This window comes from Mesoplodon bidens, assembly GCF_964165515.1.
Source record: "Mesoplodon bidens genome assembly, chromosome: X".
In the NCBI taxonomy this organism is placed as follows: domain Eukaryota; kingdom Metazoa; phylum Chordata; class Mammalia; order Artiodactyla; family Ziphiidae; genus Mesoplodon; species Mesoplodon bidens.
This window is the reverse complement of record NC_138163.1, coordinates 128,214,833-128,231,903: the sequence shown is the minus strand read 5'-3', so window position 1 is coordinate 128,231,903 and position 17,071 is coordinate 128,214,833. Positions and strand designations below refer to the sequence as shown.

The 17,071-nt window shown below is 43.6% G+C and overlaps 1 protein-coding gene across 3 annotated transcripts in view; it reads right to left on the bottom strand.

Moving 5' to 3' along the window:
- VEGFD (vascular endothelial growth factor D) overlaps nucleotides 1-17,049 on the bottom strand; it is a 38,634-nt gene extending 21,585 nt beyond the window's left edge. For all 3 annotated transcript variants that reach the window (XM_081221941.1, XM_081221942.1, XM_081221943.1), the window contains exon 1: nucleotides 16,877-17,049. In XM_081221941.1, the coding sequence (XP_081078067.1) occupies nucleotides 16,877-16,966 (90 nt within the window). In that variant the 5' untranslated portion in view covers nucleotides 16,967-17,049. The remainder of the gene's footprint in view (nucleotides 1-16,876) is intronic.
- Between the last annotated feature and the right edge of the window lie 22 nt (nucleotides 17,050-17,071).

Genomic DNA, 17,071 nt, shown 5'->3' with positions numbered 1-17,071 from the left:
TGTTTACTCAAGTACAAGTTATTTAAGCATACTTTAAGCCTCCTAATTTAAAACCTAGTTTGAAATAACTGAGAAATTGCAGACAGTTTAGTTTGCTCTTACAAGTGGAGGTACTGAAAATTCGGAATAAGTAGAAACCTGACAACCAATTCATCGCAGGGGTGGGCGTACGTTTACAAAGGTCAAGAATAGCTGTTTGTTTCCAAGAGGCTTTCTGCACTAGTTGATTTCTATATAATTAACTTTATCTACTTGAGCAAGACGAACATTAAAATTAGAAAGCGTAAGTATAGGCCCCAGTACATATTTAAACCATGGATTTCAACGGTTTTAACTACCAAACGTTTGCCAAGTAAGTTGCTCCTAATTTCTTCCTATATTCTAATGGAAGTGCTAATCAAAACTAAAATAATTAGAAAGCACTGAGCAAAAGGAAGTGAGGCAGGGTGATGAGATCTCTGCTTTTTGTTACAGGAACGTCTTTTTATGTGTCTGTGGTAATGAATCCTAGACTGTTAGTAATTTCCCTCCTAAATAACAAATCATTCTCTGATGTCTTGGCTACCACAAGCCAGTTTCCAAATTGTGAGGTTTAAGGTCTTTGTAACAAGATTTTACCAGTATTTCAATGCATACTGCTTCCTGAGGTACAAAATTAAGGGTAGCCACTTTCTCTTTTGTTCATTTCTAAGTTCACGTGGTGTTCTCCCTGAGGAAGCATGAGCATCTCCATAGCTCAGGCCCAGACACTCATCTACACCAAGTGTGACTAAGATATTTGGAAAGGTATGGTGGCTGGGTTTGGAGGAGGAATTTGCAACTATCCACGCTGTGGGGAAATCAAAGGCCTTCTGTACTCCTAATAATTTGAGCTCTCAATTTCCATGCCCTCTTCCTCCAAAAAATATCTAGTCAAGGAACACATTCAAAGAGTGAACAAAGGCATAATTTGGGGATATCAAGGAGCCTCACTGAAGGAAACAGCAGGAGGTTGACTTTGGTGGCGGCACAGATCAGGTTTGAGAGTAGGAGGGCTGGCAAATAAGACTAGGAAGAGAGGTTGGTGCAGTGAGGGACCACTTCACACCCACTAGGACGGCCACAGTCAAGAAGACAACACCAAGTGTTGATGGGACTGGGAAATGGTGCTGTCACTCTGGCAAAGAGTTCAGCAGTTCTTTAAAAAGTTAAACATAAACTCACCATACAGTCAACCGATCCCACTCCTAAGGATTACCCAAGAGACAGAAAATCGATTATTGGCTGCCCGGGGCTGGGAGTGGGAATGAAGGTTAATTGTAAAAGGGCACAAGGGATCTTATACGGAAGATGGCTGCACCACTCAGTAGGTTTACTAAACACCATTGACTTTTACTTCCAACAGGTGAATGGGCAAATTTTACAGTATGTAACTTGTATGACAATGTAGTTGTTTAAAACAAAAAAAAAGAAGAAGGATTGGAAGCTTAAAGGCCAGGCTACTTATTTCGGAGGCAATGGAAAATATCAGAGTTGAACAATGGGATGTCACTGGACACCCATTTCATTGGTTTGCTCTTTTGTTCATTTCTTCTTTTTTAAAATAATTAATTAATTTATTTATTTTTGGCTGAGTTGCGGCTTCGTTGCTGTGCGCGGGCTTCCTCTAGTTGCGGCGAGCGGGGGCTACTCTTCATTACGACGCACGGGCTTCTCGTTGCGGTGGCTTCTCTTGTTGTGGAGCACAGGCTCTAGGCTCACAGGCTCAGTAGTTGTGGCTCGCGGGCTCTAGAGCGCAGGCTTAGTAGTTGTGGCGTGTGGGCTTAGCTGCTCCACGACATGTGGGATCTTCCCGGACCAGGGCCCAAACCCGTGTCTCCTGCATTGGCAGGCGGATTCTTAACCACTGCATCACCAGGGAAGCCCTGTTCATTTCTTCTTGCTCTGGCCTTAGTCCATGCTGTTCCCTCTGCTGGGAATGCCCTCTACTCTGTCTAGCTAAACCTTTCTCACCCAGGTGTTACCTGCGTAGGGAAGCCTCCCCCACTACTCCCACCCTTGCCTAGGTCTGATCTGTCAGTCACATGGATTCCAAGCTCCCCATCCTTCTCCCCAGCGCTTACCACCACTGACGCTAATGAATTATTTGTCATTACTTACTTAATGCTTGTCTTCCCCACTGGGTTGTTCAGGACCACTGGAGTAGTAATAATATGTTTTATTCAGATAGCAATAGTAAGAGCTATGAATTAGGAGTTTGGGATTAACATATACACACTACTATATATAAAATAGATAACCAACAAGGAACTACTGTATAGCACAGGGAACTCTTCTCAATATTTTGTAATAACCTATAAAGGAAAAGAATTTTAAAAAGAATATATATACATAGGGACTTCCCTGGTGGTTCAGTAGCTAAGGCTCCATGCTCCCAATGCAGGGGACCCGGGTTTGATTCCTGGTCAGGGAACTAGATGCCACAGGCTACAACCAAGAGTTGGCACACCACACCTAAAAGATTCCGCATGCCACAATGAAGATCCTGTGTGCTGCAACCAAGAGCCGGTGCAGCCAAACAAATAAATAAGTAAATAAATATTTTAAAATAAATAAGTAAATAATTTAAAGAAAGAATATATATACACATATATGTATATATATGTATATATATAACTGGATTACTTTGCTGTACACCTGAAACTAACACATTATAAATCAACTATACTTAAATTAAAAAAATAGTAAGAGCTAAATATTTAATATTTATTAAATGTAAGAATAAATAGATTCATCAAATGCTATAGAAAATTTAACTGTGAGATTATTCACTTATTCAAACTGCATCACTTATTTTTCAAGGATCTTCCTCTGAGTATCCTCTTTCCAGGTCCAAATCAAATGCCACTTTTTCCTTGAAGCTTTCTATGAAGTCCCTAACTTAGACTATATATATATATATATACATATATATATATATATATATATATTTTATTTTTGCGGTACGCGGGCCTCTCACTGTTGTGGCCTCTCCCGTCGCGGAGCACAGGCTCTGGACGCACAGGCCCAGTGGCCATGGCTCACGGGCCCAGCCGCTCCGCGGCACGTGGGATCCTCCCGGACGGGGGCACAAACCCCTGTCCCCCGCATCAGCAGGCGGACTCCCAACCACTGCGCCACCAGGGAAGCCCGAGATTATATTTTTAATGAGCACATTGCATTTCCCTTACTATACTGTCATCTCCTTGAGGGTAGATCCTCCTAGAGGGTCAGGTTCATCTTTTTATATAAGTACTTAATGCATATCTGAAGAAGGAATTTATGAGTAATAATATAATACATACACGCATTTGAAAAAGAGTGATCAGGGCCAGGTTTCTGTGGTCTGCTTAATCTTTTGTATGGAGCGATGCTTCTCAAAACTTCCTGTGCATACCAATCACCTGGCAATCTTGCCAGGATGCAGATTCTGATGGAGTAGGTTTGGGGTGAGACCTAGGATGGTGCATTTTTAACAAGCACCCAGGTGATGGTGATATTGTTGGCTGGCTGGCCACACTTTGAGAAATAAGGTTTTGTAGCAGAGGTTCTCAACCTTGGCTTCACCTTGAACCCGGCTGGGAAGAAGCCTCACAGAAACACTGATGCTTGGATCCCATCCTCAGAGATTCTCATTTTCTGGTTCTGGGCTACAGCTTTCCCATGAGGATTTCGAAAAACTTTGTAAGTGGTTGCTAGTCTTAGGAGAAGCTGGGTGAGAGACATATAGGCTATTCTCTCCGCTAGCTTTGCAACTTTTCTGTAAATCTAAAATTATTTCAAAATAAAAAGTTTCTTTAAAATATCTTTCCATCAAACTACCACTGCACAAAATTAGAACAGAAAATTTCACAACTTGTATGGAAACACAAAAGACCCTGAACAGCCAAAGCAATCTTGAGAATGAAAAACAGAGCTGGAGGAATCAGGTTCCCTGACTTCAGACTATACTACAAAGTCACAGTAATCAAGACAGTATGGTACTGGCACAAAAACAGAAATATAGATCAATGGAACAGGATAGAAAGCCCAGAGATAAACCCACGCTCATATGTTCACCTTATCTTTGATAAAGGAGGCAGGAACGTACAGTGGAGAAAGGACAGCCTCTTCAATAAGTGGTGCTGGGAAAACTGGACAGGTACATGTAAAAGTATGAGATTAGAACACTCCCTAACACCATACACAAAAATAAGCTCAAAATGGATTAAAGAGGGGCTTCCCTGGTGGCGCAGTGGTTGAGAGTCCACCTGCCAAGGCAGGGGACACAGGTTCGTGCCCTGGTCCGAGAAGATCCCACATGCCGTGGAGTGGCTGGGCCCATGAGCTATGGCTGCTGGGCCTGTGCGTCTGGAGCCTGTGCACCGCAACGGGAGAGGCCACAGCAGTGAGAGGCCCACGTACTGCAAAAAATAATAATAATAATAATAATAATAATTTTTAAAAAATGGATTAAATACCTAAATGTAAGGCCAGACACCAACAAATTCTTAGAGGAAAACATAGGCAGAACGCTCTATGACATAAATCACAGTAAGATCCTTTTTGACCCACCTCCTAGAGAAATGGAATTAAAAACAAAAATAAACAAATGGGACCTAATGAAACTTCAAAGCTTTTGCACAGCAAAGGAAACCATAAATAAGACCAAGACAACCCTCAGAATGGGAGAAAATATTTGCAAATGAAGCAACTGACAAAGGATTAATCTCCAAAATTTACAAGCAGCTCATGCAGCTCAATAACAAAAAAACAAACAACCCAATCCAAAAATGCGCAGAAGACCTAAAAAGACATTTCTCCAAAGAAGATATACAGATTGCCAACAAACACATGAAAGAATGCTCAACATCATCAATCATTAGAGAAATGCAAATCAAAACTACAATGAGATATCATCTCACACCAGTCAGAATGGCCATTATCAAAAAATCTAGAAACAATAAATACTGGAGAGGGTGTGGAGAAAAGGGAACACTCTTGCACTGCTGGTGGGAATGTGAAATGGTACAGCCACTATGGAGAACAGTATGGAGGTTCCTTAAAAAACTACAAATAGAACTACCATATGACCCAGCAATCCCACTACTGGGCATATACCCTGAGAAAACCATAATGCAAAAAGAGTCATGCACCAAAATGTTCAAGGCAGCTCTATTTACAATAGCCAGGAGATGGAAACAACCTAAGTGTCCATCATCGGATGAATGGATAAAGAAGATGTGGCACATATATCCAATGGAATATTACTCAGCCATAAAAAGAAATGAAACTGAGCTATTTGTTGTGGGGTGGATGGACCTAGACTCTGTCATACAGAGTGAAGTCAGTCAGAAAGAGAAAGACAAATACCATATGCTAACACATATATATGGAATCTAAGAAAAAAAAATGTCACGAAGAACCTAGGGGTAAGACAGGAATAAAGAGGCAAACCTACTAGAGAATGGACTTGAGGATATGGGGAGGGGGAAGGGTAAGCTGTGACAAAGTGAGAGAGTGGCATGGACATATATACACTACCAAACGTAAAATAGATAGCTAGTGGGAAACAGCCGCATAGCACAGGGAGATCAGCTCAGTGCTTTGTGACCACCTAGAGGGGTGGGATAGGGAGGGAGGGAGGGAGGGAGATGGAAGAGGAAAGAGATATGGGAACATATGTATATGTATGACTGATTCACTTTGTTGTAAAGCAGAAACTAGCACACCATTGTAAAGCAATTATACTCCAATAAAGATGTAAAAAAAAAAAATCTTTCCAAGTGATTTGAATGAGAAACACTCATCTTGGGAATGGTGCATGCTGGTTTAAGTTCAAAGGCCGGGGTGAGTGCCTGAGCCCCGTACAAGCCCACTGAGTGGGGAATAAACGGTATATGTATGCTGAGAAATAGTCTTATTCTTTAAACCCCTATGAGTTATACCGTGGATTCAAAACACTTGGATGAGTATCTTGCTGAACTGGATTTTCTAAGCCTTTTCTTAACTCAGATCACCAGACTGATTGTTTGTGGCCCACTTCGCAATCTGTATGACTTTTTCAAGATTGAAGACCAACAAAACTGTTTTCCAGGCTAAAGAGCATGAGGAGAGCAGCTGCCTTATGTGAGACCATCCTAGATGACAGGAAAAAAATTCCCAAGGAGCCAAAACAACCCATTTCTCCCAAACAGAATTAAAAATAATAGGTACTGCTTTAACTTACTGGGATTTAATTGGGAAGAGTAAATTCTAATCCTTTCACATGGCAGTCTAGAAAATATTTGAAGGCACATAGAAATTAGGACATAAACACAATGCCAAGGGGAAGGGGCGTGGCTTAGGAGTACATGGCTAAGATCCATCCTGCCTCTGAGCTGTCAGAAGTTACAAGTTGCAAAAAGCTGTTCTTGGGTCATTCCAGTCCTTTGCCCTTAAGAATCCTCCTGTTCTAGATACGAAAAAGGAGATCAGCTTTGCAAAATTCCCCACTGGACCTCTCGAGAACTGTGGGTCGATGTTTCCAAGCCTTTCAAAACTGATGATTCTATTCTGTCAAACTGTTGGCAATGTGTCTTCAGGAAGTTTAGTGATAAGGGGGTGGGGTGAAGAGAATTTGTATATCTGGAAGATCCAGAAGCTTCGGAGTGTGCTGTGGACAGAACACATTTCACACAACGTTCCATAGATTTGCTTAGGGATTTACAGGTGTGGCCTGGGGAACCGGTCCTTTGATTACTGGGCCCTGGAGTTCAGGAAACCACAGTCAGCAATTTGTTTCCCTTTGCAGTGGGTCTAGGGAGTGGATCATGTTGCAAGACAAATAATTCCATGCTCCCTCTACCTCTTAGCAACTTGTTTCACTGGAAATGCATTTTGCATTTCATCTTTAGCTGGATGTTTAAGGCTGAGCCCAAACCACCAACTTTTCCCTGGTTTGGGATCCAAGTTGTACAGCCACATTCCCAGCTGTCCACAGATACCGTTCCCCCACCCCTGCTTCCCCTTTCTCACTCTCCCACCTGTCAAGGAACCCGCGCAGGCCATGTTAGACTCGCAAGGCCAAACTGAAGTTTTGTGCCTTTGCCTCTTGTAACTCTCAAGTGGAAATTACATCCCCCGAAAGGAAGCTTTGCCCGATACTGGAAACCACTCTGTAGTCTGGACAGACAGCTGATTGGCGCGGGAAGAGCATGGATGAGAACTGTCCCAAACTGGTTTTGAATGGTAGAGCATTCTGGGAAATGTGTTGGCAGTTTCTTATAAAGTTCAACAGACGCTCACCATATGACCCAGCAGTCCCACTCCTGAGAGTTTACCCTTGATAAGCAAGGACTTAGGTTCACTCGAAAACCGTGACGTGAATGTTTGTATCAATACTAGCTTTCTTCGTAAGAACTAAAAACCTGGAAACAACTGTCAGGTCATTCAATATGTGAATGGTTGCTTAGGCAAACCGTGCCACGCCCATCCCATGGAATACAACTCAGCCGTAAAAAGGAATGAATGGCTGGTATGCACAGCAACTTGGGTGAATCTCAAAGGCATAGGAAGTGAAAGAAGCCAATCTCAAAAGGTTACTGGGGCTTCCCTGGTGGCGCAGTGGTTGAGAGTCCGCCTGCTGATGCAGGGGACACGGGTTCGTGCCCCGGTCCGGGAGGATCCCACATGCCGCGGAGCGGCTGGGCCCGTGAGCCATGGCCGCTGAGCCTGCGCGTCCGGAGCCTGTGCTCCGCAACGGGAGAGGCCACAACAGTGAGAGGCTCACGTACCGCAAAAAAAAAAAAAAAAAAAAAAGGTTACTGACTGTATGATTCCATTAATAACATTCTCGAAAACCCAGAAAGATAGCGATGGAGAACAGAGCAGAGGTTGCCAGAGGCCGGGAGGAGGGTGTGACTATAAATGGGTAGCATAAAGGAATGCTTTTTCTGTATCCTGATTATGGTGGCAGTCACAGAAATCTCTGTGCTAAAATTCACATAACTGAACATCAAATGGGAAAATGATAATTTTACCATATAGTAACTTTAAAAAAATAAAGTAAGCTGGCTTTGAATCCAGGCACTGCTCCCTTTTGGCTATTTGACTGTAGGCCAATTATTTAAGTTCCTTAAGCCATGGTTTCCTCATTTCAGAAGGCAATGCTAACAATCTCTCATAGAGCTGATGTGGAGATGACCCAAAGTCATACATGGGAACGGGTCAGATATAGGGGAGGCATTCAGTAATGTTCATTTCCTTTCCTTTTTCTCTCAGGGGTGGCGCATCTGGTCCTGGGTTGGGGTTTAGAGGTGCTTTATGGCTTTGATTTCCCTTAGCAACCAGAAAGGTGAGTTTGAAAAGAGCAAGATAGTACAACTCCAATCATAGTAAATAAAAGTTAAAGAGAAAACCTTTTCCAGGATAAATCAAGGACAAACGTTCTCTTTTTCTTTTTTTTAAACATTTCTTGGAGGTATTTTCAGATGAAACGCCAACTTTAAAGTGCCTACCCAAGCTTTACATACGTCTTTATAGGTGGGTGAGGGAAAACCACCCACTTCTTCAACCTTTGTGTTTTGTCACTAGGGTCCAGCCATCCCCAGAACAGATGGTACCTAATAGTATGGGCCTTACCAACTGAGGGCAGGGAGGAGAACACACGTTGCTGACAATGATTCACATGGAGCCAACTGAGGGCCTGGTCCTGCTGCTCTGAAATCCGCAAACCTGGCCATTTGGGGACCCTCACACTATGGGTGGCTCTTTTACTCAGGCAGTTCTATGTTTAAATGTGTATATATGAGAAACTCAGGGTGCTGAGTTAATCTTAAGACTAAGGAAAGGAATTACAGATGCAGAGCAAGTGTGTATGTGTGCACAGCTGTCTGGGTATTTTAAGGGGATACGAGACGGCTAGGATGTCTGGGACCTCCACATGCTCTAATTTGACGAATGCTGTGGGTGGGTTTCTCCCCAGCCGAACTGTCTAGCATGCGGGGAGAGCTCTATGCCTGCCTTTACATGTTTTAAATCCGTGCTCCACTCCAATGCCTCTGCTCCCGTCAGGTGCATCTATGATTAGGAAATGTGGGGACAGATGAGTGTGAGGAATGGGCTCTGAATAACCCCAGGAGAATGTATTCCTAAGGCCCGTTACAGTCTTTTTTAAAAAATTTATTTATTTTTATTTACTTTTGGCTGTGTTGGGTCTTTGTTGCTGCATGCGGGCTTGCTCACGGGCTCAAGAGCACAGGCTCAGTAGTTGTGGCGCATGGGATTAGTTGCTCCGCGGCCTGTGGGATCTTCCCGGACCAGGGTTTGAACCCATGTCCTCTGCATTGGCAGGCAGACTCTCAACCACTGCGCCACCAGGGAAGTAAGCCCCTGTTACAGTCTCTTTATCACTAATCTCAAAGATCAAGGGCCCAACATCTAAGGAAACCATCCAAAGCCTTTATGGTAATTAGGTTATTGTTAAAAACAATTCCACCACCTCCATGCCTCCACCTGTCCTCTCCCTGCCCAAGACAGGAGTGTATTTCTCAACCCCACTGATGTTGGGCCACGTGGCCTGCTTTGACTAATGGGATATTATGACATGATGCAAGCAGAGGACTGAAATGTATTTATGACCGCACAGCCCTCCTACGTTTCCACCATCACCGTAAGCACCTGCCCCTGCTGGCTCACTGATCCGAGGCAGATGAGAGTCACGTGCAGCAGACCCATACTCAACCTGTGGCTCCAGCCTTGATGCTCTGCCTTCCGGCTGCCCAACAGGAACGTCAGTGAAAACAGGTTAGAGATGTTTTGAGCCACTGAAATTTGGACTGGATTGTCACACTGCATTACTGTTATAATACTTCACTGCTACAGCCCTATCTGAGCCTAAGTGCAACACAATCCATTGGGTGGACGGAGGATCTTTATGTCAAACCTCATCCTCTTTTTTACAAGGCAGCCCTACCGCGCCACTGGCAGTCAGCCCAGAACGCCCGTTTTCACCTTGCTTCCTAAAGATGCAGTGGTCCCGTGCCAACATCCACTGCTGTCCTCTCCCTCACCCATAACCACTGCATTGTCTAAGATGCGCAACGATCCCCAGTCTTGCTGTGAGAGTATCGTTATGAACCAAGTTACGAACTGTTCTTTTCAGAGGGTCTCTTATATAGGATGAACTCAGGGTATTCCTTCAATCAAAATCACACACTTCCTAAACTCCCTCCAGAATGCAACAGTAAGTAACAACAAAACCTTCGCCATAGCAACATTCGACACATGTCATTTTCTTTCTCCAGAAACTATTTTAGGCAGACCTAGATCTCAGGAAAGCAATACTTTTCTCAAAGATGTGAGTGGTATAATTATTTAGATGACAATGAAAGACAAAAAAGAGGCTCATTGGGCTTCCCTGGTGGCGCAGTGGTTGAGAGTCCGTCCGCCTGCCGATGCAGGGGACACGGGTTCGTGCCCTGGTCTGGGAGGATCCCACATGCCGCGGAGCGGCTGGGCCCGTGAGCCATGGCCGCTGAGCCTGCGCGTCCGGAGCCTGTGCTCCGCAACGGGAGAGGCCACAACAGTGAGAGGCCCACGTACCGCAAAAAAAAACAAAAGAGAGACATTAAAATTTTCATTATTACTTAAAGTTTCAGGCATTAAAATTATCCTTCTCACAGGCCAAGCTGAGCTCCTTGGCTGCTGGTAAGATATGCAAATAACTGAGACATCTTTATTTTATAAACATGTCATTTCCATTCATGTGCCCAGCACATGGTAGACATTCCACAAATGTTCACTGAACTGAATATACAGCTTTCCTTTTCCCAAGAAAAAGGCGCCTCCTGAGCCGCAGAAAGAAACCCGAGTGTCTTCCTTCCATGATTCTACCCCAGTGACCACCCACCGTCACCTCCCATCTCAATGGTAAGTTCAGAAACATTTAGAAGTGACCAAAGTTGTGTGTATTATAGTCATTAATACTATTCACCAGAGTTCCAGCCTTCTACCTTCCAAGCACATGGAAAGCTTGCACTTCCTGGCCCCTGGTGGTTGGATGAGGCATGGGGTCAAGGGGCTGTGACTGGAAGTGATGTGTGTCACTTCCAGGCCAGAGAATTTAACTGCCAGGGTGAGGCTCTCCAGGGCTTTCCTTCCCTCTGTCATGGTGACTAATGGCATTCAAAATGGGGATGCCCAGCCAGCTTCATCCTGATGTGGACCTCACCCTGGACAAACCAGGAGGGTCACGTGGTACAGGCAATAACTACACCTTCTGTTGTTTAGGCACCACCAAGAGATAGGGAGTTTGTTTGTTACCTGTTACAGCAGATCCTGGCCTAGTGTGACTGATTGAGCATCCGCCCAGAGTACTTTGCCATAATTTACCACATCTTCACAAACCACGTGGTGTAGGATGAAAACACAGCACTTTTCAAGGATCTCAGAGATGAAGGAAATCATCCAGGTGTCCAAGTTTTATCCCTATCTGCCGTGTGGTCAGATGCTGCTTTGCCATCTCTTTCCATGACCACCAAGCTGGAAAACTGGGCTAAGGTGACTTCCTTCTATAACTGGCTCCTAGAAGTAAACACCTTCTAGGATAGCTTATGGCTGAAAAAATACTGCAGGATTCTTTGATACCTCCAGCCACATCCTCTCTAATCTCCACAGGAAAATAGCACAGGGTGAATATACTGCCTGGGTATCTCAAAGCCTAGATGCCTAGTCCAGTCAGTAACAAATACTTTTTTAGTATCCATTCTATTCCACCTTTGCACTAGGTGATTGGGAAGCTGAAGTAAACAATGAAAAGTCCCTGTCCTCAAAAAGCTTTCATGCTAGTGGAGGGTGACAAAGCAATAAACCTATACACAAGCAAATAAAAAATGTCAGGTACTGATACGTGCCATGAATAGGATAAAACAGTGTAATGATACAGATCAGGGTTGGCCAACTCTGACCTGTGGGCCAAATCCAGCCTGCGGCCTCTTTTTATATTGTCTGTGGGCTAAGAAATCCTTCCTACAATTTTAAATGGTTGCAACAAATGGAAAGAAGACTATTTCGTGATGCATGAAAATGATGCACAATTCAAATTTCAGTGTGCATGAAGTTTTCCTGGAACGCAGCCACGCTCTACGTGATGTGCCCTGGCTATTTCTCCAACCTCTGGAAGTACGGCTCTGGCCTCCGCTCTCCCTACTGCAGCCACACTGGCTCCTCCGCACGGCCACTGCACAAAGTGGCCTCTGCCTCCCTCACTTCCTCCAGGGCTCTGCACAAAGGAAACGGAATCAGAGAGGTCCCCCCCGGACCCATCCCTCTGTGTCTCCGCCCCCTTCTTGATCCTCTTCATGGCACTTTTCACCCGCCACACGTGGAATATGAGTTCCATGAGAGTTGAAACACTGCCTTATTTCCTGCTGCATTCGACACAGTACGTGCTCAATAAATAAACAAATGAATTGTCAGGTGTTGGCAAGTTCTAAGGAGAGGCAAGGGAGAGCCTTTAGGAACAGGACATCACAACCAGTCAAGACTTGCATGATGCAGGGGGGCCTCAGAGTGGCTTTGCTTTATAATGTCCTAGTATCTTGGTAGAGACTATAAGATCTAGTGGTAAGACAGAGAGAAAAGAGGACTTCTGGACTTCCCTGGTGGCGCAGTGATTAAGAATCCGCCTGCCAATGCAGGGGACACAGGTTCGAACCTTGGTCCGGGAAGATCCCACATGCCATGGAGCAACTAAGCCCACAGGCCACAACTACTGAGCCTGTGCTCTAGAGCCCACGAGCCACAACTACTGAAGCTGCACGCCTACAGCCCGCGCTCCACAACAAGAGAAGCCACTGCACCGCAGTGAAAAGTAGCACCCGCTCACCGCAACCAGAGAAAGCCCACGCACAGCAACAAAGACCCAACACAGCCCAAAATAAATAAATTAAATAAATAAATTTATATAAATTTTAAAAAAGGGGACTTCCCACCATAAAAGCAACCTAAGAAGAAATAGGGAGATTGGGATTGACATGTACACACTGCTATATTTAAAATAGATAACCAACAAGGACCTACTGTATAGCACAGTGAACTCTGTTCAATATTATGTAATGACCTAAATGGGAAAAGAATTTGAAAAAGAATAGATACATGTATATGTATAACTGAATCACTTTGCTGTACACCTGAAACTAACACAACACTGTAAATCAACTATACTCCAATATAAAATACAAAGTTAAACAAAAAAAGAAATATCTCATCTCACCTCATCTCAATCACTTTCCCAATTGTGGATAGTTTCCCGCCCTCTCTGTTAATCTCAAGTGGTTGGAAAGAGCTGAGCTTAGAAATGTGCTCAGAAACAATTTACTGTCACTTGTGTCCCTCTTCCTCTAGTACCTCTAGGCTACTGTGGTAATGATAAAGGTGCCTGGGAGTTCCAGATCATCCTACGTTACATTCTACATGGAAGCATCCGTGTGTCCAAATACTGCATTTTCATTCCATAAATTGTCTTTATAAGACTGTCCGAAGAGCAGTTCCTTAATGAAACTCACTCAACATGCAGCTTTAATGTGATTTTTTTTCTAGAGCTTTCAGGGGTCTATACTAAAGGCTAATCCGCCAAGTCCAAATCAGGTGGTTGTTTTTTTTGGCCACACCATGCGGCCTGTGGGATCTGAGTTCCCTGACCAGGGAGTGAACCTGGGCCTTGGGCAGTGAGCGCGTGGAGTCCTAACCACTGGACCTCCAGGGAATTCCCCCAAATCAGGGGTTGTAAATTAAAAAATAAGTCATACAAGGAAGTAGTATATTCAAGCTATAAGATACAGAGGGTCCTACTGTATCCTGAATAGCAGTAATAGGCTAAAGTGATATAAAAGCTTCAACCACCAGTTAAGGATAGAAAAGATCTGTGTACAGAAGCACGTAATGCAACACATTTACCTATAAGGTCATAAATGAAGAAGAAATTAATGGAAAACATTTCAAATGTATTTTGTGCCAAGGATGGTGCCTGATATGAAAGTGGGCACGAGCTCGTTGGGCCATCTGACTAGCAACGAAGTCAATGGACTTCCCTGTGCACGACCGTAGGGAGAGCAGTGGGGGCGGGTCTGCTTCCTGGAATTAAATATGGAAGGTGCATCTTAGTCCTTGTTATTCAATTCCCTTTAGAGACAATTTCAGGAGAAGGCAAGTGACACAAAGGTTATGAAGTCTCGTGAGCCATGTGGCTTCTCACAGTACTTAGAGGTGTCCCACATTCCTGTGGATCTTGGATTTATTCCAGTCTCAGGCCGAGTTTGAACGACTCCACCACTCAGCAATAGTATTCCACCACTGAAGTGATGAGAGAGGGGGCTGAAAGGTCGTGTGGGGAAGGAGACAAATTCCGTCAGAGAAGAGTGGGGCAAGCCTACCAGGACCCGGAATTAATCCTTCGTCACTCTCCTGATATGTCTGCATCAGTGACTTTGAAAAGATTTATGGCAATGGCTTCCCCTAGTGACTTAAGGGGGTGCCAAGATTCCTGGTGACAAGCAATGCTTATCAAATACACCAGAAACAGTGCTGGCCAAAAGGTCGATGTGAATGACAGGACACTGAGGTTGCAGGTATTTATTTATCAAACGCCCAGAATGTCTACACTATTGTACTCAGGGCTGTCACATACAGACGTGAGACTATGTGGATGGAGCATCCTAGAGTTGTGCAGTGCACGCTCTGTGCAACTGTGTATGACTACCCCAACATATATAAAAGCTGGAGAAAACAGACACAGAAATAAATCCCATATCTAGGTGGTTAATCTGATTATACTAGTGAGCCAGAAAGAGGCACTGGGTTAATCTTATTTCTAGAAGAAAACATGTTCTGCTTAGATTGAAAAACTTAGCAGCTAAACAGTATGCACAGGAGATTTAAGTTGAGATTTTCTAACAGATTTATCTCAGTTCACAAATTCTATGCACTACTGACCCCAAACAGCTGTCCTAAGTACAGCTGGCAAGACTAATGAAATCAGGATGCCTTACACTCAAATGGCTTTGAGAGCAATTGTGCAGGGTATTGGTAGCCTTTTGCATGGTTACTGCAGAAAAAAAAAATGTTCACAGACTCATGTAACTGTACTAGAGGCACTGCTAGTCTAAGCTGAAAAAATAGGAGAATGTTCAAGGCTAGAAAGTGACCACTGTGGGGGAAAGGCAACCTCGCGATAGAAATGGCATCGTTGCCATCCTTTTGGGAAAACAGGTGGTTAGAAGAGGGGAGGGTGGACAAAAGCACACGCTCACGGACCTACCACCAAGGAGGACCCTGGACACGTCTTATAATAAATGAACATTTTTATCTCAAAATGCACAAAATACATTCATATCCCAGTGTCCAAACCATTACCATCTTGAATATGCTTTCATACTCGATTTTGATTTAAACAAGAAGAACATTAACATTAAGAAACACATTTCTTCTTGGATTTTTCTCTTAAGAGAAAGTTACGGGGGAAAAGAAAATGTATAATAACCAATATGGTATACCGCCTTAGCCCTCACCACCCACTCGTATCTACGCCCGAACTTCTGTTTAACTGTATGCACGCCTTTCCTTCGCATTGGAAAGATGTAATTGAGCCAGGGGTTGGGTGGACTTAAAAACAGATGAACAGCCTGAAAAGCCTTACTTACTTCAAACAAGTCTGATTTTTTTTCTCCTGTCCCCTAGGCTCAAAAATGAGATTCCCTTTTACCTGCCATCTGGCATTGAGATCCCACATCCAGGCTGGTGGCAGTGAAGTGGAGCTGAACGACGGTAATCTCTCTCGTGTCCGTTTGGAATTTGGAAAGTTAGAAAGGTGTCGCTTGTTGGGCAAGGTGACTCTCTACCCCTAACACAGAGTTCAACCTTCGCAGAAATACTGTGTATCTCTTTCTGTAGTGTAAGTACATCTGTGCTTTATACATAAGAGTAAGACGTTTTCACCCCCAAGGACTAATTTTCCCCTGTTGGGGGCGATATCACCCTTGTTGAAAATGCATTTCCTAACGACAGCTACAAAAACTCACGTCCACTTTGATTGTTCACGGCCAGAAATTCCAAAATCAATGATTTAGCACCACTTCAGTCAAAACAATTATATCTGAATCATTTTCAAAATCAAAAGCTGAGAAAAACAGTACAGTCTATGAAATACAATAAAACTGGGCGAAATAGTGCTCAGTCAGTAACATCCCAGTTAATTTTTTTTCATTACTCTCAATTCATTGGGCTCTATCTGATGCTTGCTCATAGAATCAAAGATTTGATTATGGTTGAGTTTTACACACATTTCAAAAAGCAAAGGACCAAAACGACTTCAGAGAAAAGATGTTTCTAGATGGTGGCAATGGGTAATTTGGAAAACCAGATAGAAAACATCTGTAGAAAGCATGGCAGTTTTCAATTTACCGAAGAAATTAACTAACTAAACTAGCTCACAGATGACCTGAAAATAAACAGCCCCCAAAGCTATCTGTGTCATAAAAACAAGCCAATGCTTCATGAGAAAATCACTGTGGTACAGCAGAAAGTAACACAACATTGTAAATCAATGTGTTTCAAATAAAAAAAATCACTGTGCCATCTGCACATACAGTTGAGGGGAAACTTTCATGTCCTATTACATCTCCAAAACCCCCACCCCCAGCGTTTTCAAAAACTCATGGCAAGAATCTTAGTAAGCCTAAGAAACAGAATACTCATTAACAAGTACAGAATATATCCTGCCCACTGTGAGGAGTGTTCTGCATTTTTATATTGTCTCAAAAATAGTGGCGGCAAAGAAAGAACATCCTCTGTATAAACCAACTTAAAAATCTGCATCACATGCAAAATTGAGCTCACCTACCTTCACTGGTCCATGTTCATAACTGGAGCTCTGCATCAACTGCAGAGAAGACATGATGAAAATATTCACCACTGCCCACTGTCTGTACATTTTGAATATTCTAATATCCACTGATTACCAAGCAGTTGACCTCAGGCAGCTAGAGCAAACTGGTTCAAAAGGCATTCTCCAGAAGGAAAGTTCGAAACCCCAGGA